The 7,945-nt window shown below is 58.8% G+C and overlaps 2 protein-coding genes across 4 annotated transcripts in view; one reads left to right on the forward strand and one right to left on the reverse strand.

Annotated features, from left to right (window-relative positions):
* Positions 1–3,915, forward strand: part of Mybpc2 (myosin binding protein C2) — a 19,400-nt gene extending 15,485 nt beyond the window's left edge. The window contains exons 21-26 of the mRNA XM_033766027.1: positions 3–25; positions 184–323; positions 772–931; positions 1,124–1,260; positions 2,390–2,576; positions 3,845–3,915. Coding sequence (XP_033621918.1) covers positions 3–25; positions 184–323; positions 772–931; positions 1,124–1,260; positions 2,390–2,576; positions 3,845–3,855 — 658 coding nt within the window. The 3' untranslated portion in view covers positions 3,856–3,915. The remainder of the gene's footprint in view (positions 1–2; positions 26–183; positions 324–771; positions 932–1,123; positions 1,261–2,389; positions 2,577–3,844) is intronic.
* A 279-nt stretch (positions 3,916–4,194) lies between these two features.
* Positions 4,195–7,945, reverse strand: part of Fam71e1 (family with sequence similarity 71 member E1) — a 4,428-nt gene continuing 677 nt past the window's right edge. The window contains exons 3-6 of one of the 3 annotated variants that reach the window (XM_010640667.3): positions 7,653–7,780; positions 5,030–5,309; positions 4,664–4,748; positions 4,195–4,463 (exon numbers count right to left, since the gene is read on the reverse strand). In XM_010640667.3, coding sequence (XP_010638969.1) covers positions 4,671–4,748; positions 5,030–5,309; positions 7,653–7,780 — 486 coding nt within the window. In that variant the 3' untranslated portion in view covers positions 4,195–4,463; positions 4,664–4,670. Of the gene's footprint in view, positions 4,629–4,662; positions 5,310–7,652; positions 7,781–7,945 lie in introns of those variants that run through there. The other 2 variants (XM_033765922.1, XM_033765921.1) reach the window with 2 other exon arrangements.

Genomic DNA, 7,945 nt, shown 5'->3' on the forward strand with positions numbered 1-7,945 from the left:
GGCGGGCCATGCGGAGGGGCGGAAGGTACGAGTTCGGGCTTCGAGGAGGCTGTAATGTGGCACTGGGACAACAAGGGGAGGAACTGGAGGACAGGACATAGGCCGAAGAGGTGTCAGTCTGGAGTGATGGGAAGCAGGACGCTAGGGACTCCGGCTGGCATGTGACAGCTTCTCTCCCTCCAGAAAAGGCAGGGCCCCCGGAGAACGTGATGGTGAAGGAGGTGTGGGGCACCAACGCTCTGGTGGAGTGGCAGCCGCCCAAAGACGACGGGAACAGTGAGATCACAGGATATTTCATCCAGAAAGCCGACAAGAAGACCATGGTGAGGGACGGGGCTGCAGGCTGGGGGTGGTGGGTGTGCTGGTGAGCCTGCTTCACAGCATGTAGCTCGGTGAGAGGGCACTGAGTTCAGTCCTTGCCACCACACACAAAGGGTACCCTGTCCCCATCAGCAGTCTCCCTTCCACCCCAGCGCAGTCCCCAGCAAGCACTGCTTTGCTTTCTGTCTGTGGATTTGCCGATTCTGGCATTTCATATAAACAGAACCAGAGAGCATGTGACATGTGTGTCCCAGCTCCCCCTTTTCAGGGCCGAGTAATATTCTTTTGCACTGGTAGACTACATTTTGCTCATCCACCCACCCCTTGGTGAATATTTGGGTGGCCCCTACCTGTTGGAAATTGCTGTGAATGACAGGCTTTCTCCATCCCACACTCAAAGTCTTTGTCCACACGTGTGTGTTTCCCTTCGTGGGCCCATCCCCATGCTAGGAATGGTTCAATGTCTATGAACACAACCGGCACACCAGCTGTACTGTATCTGATCTCATCGTGGGGAACGAGTACTACTTCCGAGTGTTCAGCGAGAACATCTGCGGTCTCAGCGACTCGCCTGGGGTTTCCAAGAACACAGCCCGCATCCTTAAACAAGGTGTTGCCCCTCCCCGGTCTGTCACGTCCCAGGCTCTGCCCAGGTCCAACCTGGACTCTGACCCTTGCCTCTGCCCTGGGGTCGAATTGCTGGCACCTGGGGATGAGGCCGAGGCAGCGGAGGGGTCTCTTGGCTGGCTGGGGTGGGGGACAGCCTGCGGTCAGTCACCTAATGGGTGTACCCTCCCCCCAGGACTCTCCCTCAAACCGCTTGATTACAAGGAGCATGACTTCCGGATGGCTCCCAAGTTCCTTACGCCCCTCATTGACCGTGTGGTTGTGGCTGGATACTCCGCAGCTCTCAACTGTGCCGTCAGAGGCGAGCCCAAGGTGCTGTGGCCGTGGGCCGTCAGGGTGGCATGTGTGGGACCCAGGGACAAACTGGCACGACTGCCTGAGCCCTGCACACTGGCTCTTCCTCCCAGCATCCCCCAGTTTCAGGGCATTTGCTCACTTTAACCCACTTCCTGTTTCTCTCCTTGGCCTGAGCCAAGGGCTCAGACAATGACACTCTGTCTTCCTGCCAGGCAACAGCTCCTCTCAGCAGCCTGAGCTCAGAGGAGAGGTCATTCAGTCTCTCTTGTCTGGTCCAAGGACAAACGGCAGTGCCTTGGAAACAGAAATGGTAGGGGAGAAGGGATGTCCAGACTGTGTGGGTCCCCAGCCCTCCCACCCCTGCCTCGGTTTCCAGGCCACCACTTGGAAGTATGAACACCTACAACCTCAAACTCAGGGACCCTGCAGACCAGGAGTTGGCAAACTATAGCTCTGGGCCGAATCTGCCTGGCACAATGTTCTGACAATAAAGTTTTATTGGCACACAGGCCACATCAATTTGTTTACACTTTATCATGGTCCCTGCACTATAACAGCAGAGCTGACTCATTGCAACAGAGACGTTGGGGCCTGAAAACCTTGAAACGTGTATGCTTCGGCCCTTCGTAGAGAACGTGTGGTGGCTTCGGGACTGGACTGCAGGTTTATGCGTCCGGCTTCTCCACCTCCAGTGTCACCACTCCGACTCCACTGCTCATCCTTCCGGCTCACTTACACACCCACCAGTCCACTCCCTGACTCAGTTCTTTCATTTGCTCCCCTATGCTTATTTACATCACTCATTCACGCGCTCCATTTATTCTTCTAGCGTCCTTGGAGATTTTCTGTGTGCTAGGCAAGTAAGACCGGAAGGTCCGTGTGTTAGGGAGAGGCTGACCTTGATCAGAAGTCACACAATTAACAAAGTTGTAAGGAAGGCAAATTTGCCAGGAAGTGCAGTCTTTCCGGTCTCAGGGTGGGAACAGGAAGTGATGTGTGAGCTAACAAGTGAGGGACAGGTGGGCATGGGGAAAGAGCAGGGCAGGTATCCCTGGGAGAAGGAAGTGCCAGGTCCTGAGGCTGGAGCCCTTTGTGCCCTTGGCCAGGGCACCCTCTGAGCCACCCTTCACCCTTGTCCCTGCAGCCGAAGGTGGTGTGGATGAAGAACAAGATGGAGATCCGTGAAGACCCCAAGTTCCTGATGACCAACTACCAGGGGGTCCTCACGCTCAACATCCGCCGGCCCTCGCCCTTTGACGCAGGCACCTACTCCTGCCGGGCCGTCAATGAGCTGGGGGAGGCGCTGGCCGAGTGCAGGCTGGACGTGCGAGGTGAGGCCTGGCCCAGGCCGGGGAGGATGGGGTCCTGGGTGCGAGCTGTCACGGAGGCAGCGTGGGCCCTGGGCACAGGAGGTGAAGGGCTCGTGGGAGGGAGAAGCGCTTGGCAGATGCCCCTGGGAGGCTCCATGTGTTGCCTGAGGTGCAGGAAATGTGGATAAAGAGGAGCCAGGGCCCTGGGTGCCCAGAGTGCACCCCCTTGCATAGCCGGCCCTGACCCATCCCTCCAGCCCTGCCCTTGCCCTCCTCCCCACTTTTTTTTTTGAGACAGGGTCTTGCTATGTATTCCAGCTGGTCTTGCGCTCACTGTGCAGCAGGGCTGGTCTCAAATACATATGATTCTCCTGCCTCAGCCTCCTGAGTGCTGGGACTTCAGGCATGTGCTGCGACGCCCGGTCTGTCACTTCTCTGGCCCTTAGCTCGGGCCCCTGCGTCCCTTTCCTCCAGATCCGTTTTGGGCCTCCTCCTTGGCCATCTCCAGCCTGTCCCTCCTGTCTGTCCTCTCACAGCCCTAGATGGGGTATCTGGTCCCCAGCAGACCTGGCCCCTGCTCACATCTCTCCTGGACTCCTCAGCAGCCCCAGGTCGCTCCCCCCAAACTGGAGCTCATGGCAGCAGCATCCACATGGGTTCCCCATCCCTGCTCGACTGTGGCCTCTGGTCTTCTTGGTCGTCCCTAGCCCTGGTGACAGCCCAGCAGTCAGAAGTGGCTGCAGACCTCCAAGTCCAAGTGGCCATCATCCCAGGTCCCCATGCTTCCTGGTGGCCCCAGTGTCTCATCGTCTGCTCTCCCCAAATCACCTCCTGAATCTGCTCTACCACGGGTCCAGTGACACTGCAGGCAGCCAGCAGCTGGTCACAGCAGTTTCAGGCAGAAAATGACAGTGGTCAAACCAGGTGACTTAGTGTGGCTCTGTCTCAAAAAATAAGCCACGTGTGGTAGTGCAGTCGTAACCCCAGCACTCAGGAAGCTGAGGTAGGAGGATTGCTATGAGTTTGAGGCCAGCTTGAATGACAGTGAGACGCATGCTATGTCAAAAAACCAAATTGGGGGACCGGAGGTGGTGCCAATGCCTATGGCACAAGTACAAGGTCCTGAGTTTGATCTCTGGTACCAAAGGAAAAAGAAAACAAACAAAACAAACTGGGGGGAGGTGACAGCGAGTAGGCGCTGGAGGGACAGGTGCCATCTTGTGCCCCCTGCTGGTCACTGGGACCCAGCAGGCGGAGGGGCCCAGCTCACCCGTCATTCTCTCCTGCAGTGCCACAGTGAAACCTCGCCCCACCTGCCGAGAGGACCGAGCCCCGGCTCCATCCCCAGAGTGCTCCAGACTTTGCCTTTCTTTTTTGATTTTTTTCGCTCTCAACAAAACAGTGCTGCTTGGACTGTGGTGCGCATGGTGTCCTTGCCTCTGTGGCTCCCCTTCCCCTGTGGCCGGGGCTGGTCACCCTGAGGTGGGTGAGGGGCAGCCAGGCTGGGCAGCCACCACCACAAGGCGGCTGCAACAAAACAGGCCACGCTAGGCCACCATCTTGGAACAGCGACTTTAGTGAGGCAACCATGTTGTCATGACAACCACAAAACATCAGGAATCCCAGGTCCTGCTGCCGAAGTGGGGAGAGGGGACAGGCAGGTGGTGACCAGAATCTACAGTAAATCAAAGATGCACCACAGGCCGGACTGGGAAGGCTGCGCTGTGGGGACACTGAGAAGGTTGGGTGCCAGGTCGCCAGGGGGCGTGGGGCCTAGACTTGGCTGACCAGAGACCCCCAGGCAGCCTCGGTGGATGAGGTGCTGCTGGCAGAAGTGCCTGCGAGCTGGCCACTGCTCTTCAGTGGAGATGTTTATTAGTTCTAATGACCCGTCTGCACGGCCCTGGGGTCGGTGCTAGAGCGCCGGCCCTGTAGAATCAGAGTCCCCAGAGTTCAGAGGTCTGCGGTCGAGCCTGGCTTCCTGGACTCCAAGCTGAGGGGAGAGAGTGGCTCCGAGCCCCATGGGAAAGGTGGGTAGGGGCGAGGGGGCCTCCAGCTGCCCAAAGGCAGGACCCAGGTCTTGGGGGAAGCAGCCCCATTTCCCTGGGGTCGGTGCTAGAGCGCCGGCCCTGTAGAATCAGAGTCCCCAGAGTTCAGAGGTCTGCGGTCGAGCCTGGCTTCCTGGACTCCAAGCTGAGGGGAGAGAGTGGCTCCGAGCCCCATGGGAAAGGTGGGTAGGGGCGAGGGGGCCTCCAGCTGCCCAAAGGCAGGACCCAGGTCTTGGGGGAAGCAGCCCCATTTTCCAGAACGGCCACCCCCAGCTACACACACACACACACACACACACACACAGGCCCCCAGGATGCAGGACCCCACTTGGTAAACCCGGAGGAAGGCAGGGCTGTGGTGGTTCCCAGGGAGGGCCCGGCCTCCTCCCCCAGACGGTGGGGTGTGTCCCCCCCTGCCCTGCTCACCTGGTCCCGCCAGTCCCTCTCCCGCTCCTCCAGGTCCCCGTCTGTCTCCTCGTCCCCCTCCTCGTCCCCCCACTCCTCCTGTGTGAAGGGCACAGCCCCCTGGCCCGCGTGGAAGCGCAGGCGGTAGAGCAGCCGCACCCACTGGCCGAACTCGAGGTCCCGGGTCTTGGCAGGGGCCCGCAGCTGAAGGTAGAAGGCGCGGCCGGTGCACAACTTGACCTTGAGCTGCTGGCGGCTTGCGTCGTGGACGAAGAGCTCGACGAACTGGAGGGGGAACAGCCTGGCCGGCGGGAGGGGCAGCCTAGCTCGACGAACTGGAGGGGGAACAGCCTGGCCGGCGGGAGGGGCAGCCTCAGGTCGGGGGTCCCCACCTCGCCTCCCTGTCCTCTGCCTTTTCCGCTTTCATCACCTCTTGAAGTCCATCTTCACCTTCCAGCCAAGGGTCAGCCCGGCCCCCACGTCTAACTGCACTGCCACCCCGGGCGCGGCCCCCTTCATTTCCCCACGGGGCCACCAGGGGCCGCCGGCGAACACTTAGCTCGGCTCGCTCTGCTGGGCCCTCACTCAAAGGCAAAGCAACATCTTTCAGGTGGTGCCTTCGCAGGTCTCCCCTATGTATGTATTGAAGCGCTGAGCTATTTTCCTGGCCCATTTTTAGACCTGATTTTTTTTAATGGTACTGGGGAATTGAATTTTTTAGGGGGTATTGGGGAATCAAACTCAGGCCCTTGTGCTTGCGAGGCAGGTGGTAGAACCACTGAGCCAAATCCCCAGACCATCCCGGTGCGTTTTCAACTTTGAGTCTGTCTCACTAAGTTGCACACTTGGGCTGCGGCCCTTCCCTGTCTTCGGCTCCTCAGGGATCTCCTGCCGACTGACAGTGACCTTCTGCCTTCCCCGGCTGGGGTTTGGGGAGGCTTTGTCAGGGCTGCGGATGCCTGTCACATGTTTGAATAAATGGAGCGCTCAGGCCCCAGCCGAGTCCAAGAAGACAGGAGCAGTCAAGAGAAGGTGGGCGACCTGCCCCAGGACACACAGTGACACTGGAACCGAGTCCTGTGTCCTTGTCCATGGCGGGGGCAGCCACGTGACTGCCCTGTGACCCAGCAACACAGCCTCTGGGAATGGCGTGGCGGACCTCACACTGGAGCCCGGCCTGATGCACACGGAGGCCCTGCCACGCTGGCTGTGACCCCAAGTCCCTTTACAACGCCTCAGTGTCCCCAGGGGGCAATGTGATTTTGTCCCCTGAAGGGAAGAGTAGCAGCCACCACTGACAGAGTGTTTGCTCTAACCCAGCTGCCCCAGACACTTAAAAACCCTCAGTTTACTCCCCGCACAGCTTGTGAAGACAGGCGTGCCTCTTGTCCGCATTCTGCGGAGGGGGAAACTGAGGCACAGAGCGGGAGCCTAGCTAAAGGCTGGAGGACATCCCCACTGAGGCGACAAAGGCCTGTTGAGGGTGAATGTGCCGTAGCCTGGTGACCGCTGGTATTGACAAAACACAGGGGAAAAGGAGGTGTGAAGTGTGTCCCCACAGCTGTCCAAAAGCAGGGGAGATGCCTGTGTTCTCCGTCCTTGCACTGAGTACCGGACAGGGCAGGCTACGCATGCGTCCTGAGGCCGGGTTCGCAGGGCCAGCGCCAGGGTTTTACTTCGGTGGTCTACCCACTTGGGACGGGGCTTGGGGGGCTGAAGAAGGGTAGGAGAGGTCAAGGTCACCCTCAGCACGTTGTCAGTGTCCTCCCACCGGCAGTGATGGCTCAGTGAGGGGTGACGGCCTGTAGGGGGACACATTAGCACTTCAGTTTTTAAAACCTCAACATATTTCAGTGCGTCTTACTGGTGTTGGAAAATTGCCTGGTGAGATTTCTCATCAAGGCAAAGGGAGGAATAAAGGCTGTGAACCTCGGGTTCAGCCCGCTATTTCTCTCACTTCCCTTCCTTCCCTTCCTTCTTTCTCCTCTCTCCCTCGCTGTCATTAACTGTGAGATTCAGTCAGAAAAGTGCAGGCTCCCGGCTGAGTACACGTGTGTGCCCGCCGCAAGCGGTAAAGGTTCCTGGGCTGGCAGCTGGCCTCGGGGGCGGAGCCCAGGGCTGGAAGTGTGTCCGGGCCACAGCTTGGGCTACAGTTTCCTTTCCCATGTATTTGTTATCTCTTTTCCAGTGGGAAAATATGATTCTGGGAAATTTTCGCTCACAGGGAGCCTGTGGCTCTAAACTCTGCCCACCAGATCCGCTGGGGGACCTGGGTAACTGGCTCCCTTCTCTGAGCCTCACTCTTTCTCTGGAGGACGGGGCAAAAGAGCCCACGATACAAAACCATGAGATGAGAGATGAAATTATGGGCGTGCTCCATAGGGTGCGTGGCAGCACCAGGCACTGACAGCAGTCACTGTCCCGACGCCTGCAGGTTGGCACTGAGGACAGCTCTCCCCGCTTGCCACCCAGTCCCTGATTCTGGCCCCGTGGACTTCCTGTTCTCATACTCCTGAGTGGACAGGAGCCCAGAGAGGGATGGCAGAGGCTGGTGCTCCTGGCCCTGGGTGGCCAGGTGTGAGGGCTGCTGCCGGGTGCATGGTGGCAGAGCGGAGGGAGGAGGACTTGCAGGAGGGGCAGTCACCCGAGAAGCTGCAGACATCTGTCCTCCTTAGGGCCAGCCAGCAGCAACAGATCTGGGAGTTCCAGGGCTGGACTGGAGGCTGCCACCCCCATGGTGACCTTATTGGCGACTTCTCCAAACCGGGTCACCTGGGGTCAGAGGTCAGAGGCAGGACAGACAGGGGGCAGAATTGACAAGGATCAGAAGTCAGGAATCTTGTAGGGTAAAACAAGTCATGGACAAGGGGAGTTAAGAATCAGGTTGGGGATCAAATATCACTAGGAGACAGAAGTCAGCACCTCCAGGAGATGGGT

The sequence above is a fragment of the Fukomys damarensis genome, unplaced genomic scaffold, assembly GCF_012274545.1.
Source record: "Fukomys damarensis isolate Sample0158 unplaced genomic scaffold, DMR_v1.0_HiC HiC_scaffold_19, whole genome shotgun sequence".
Taxonomy (NCBI): domain Eukaryota; kingdom Metazoa; phylum Chordata; class Mammalia; order Rodentia; family Bathyergidae; genus Fukomys; species Fukomys damarensis.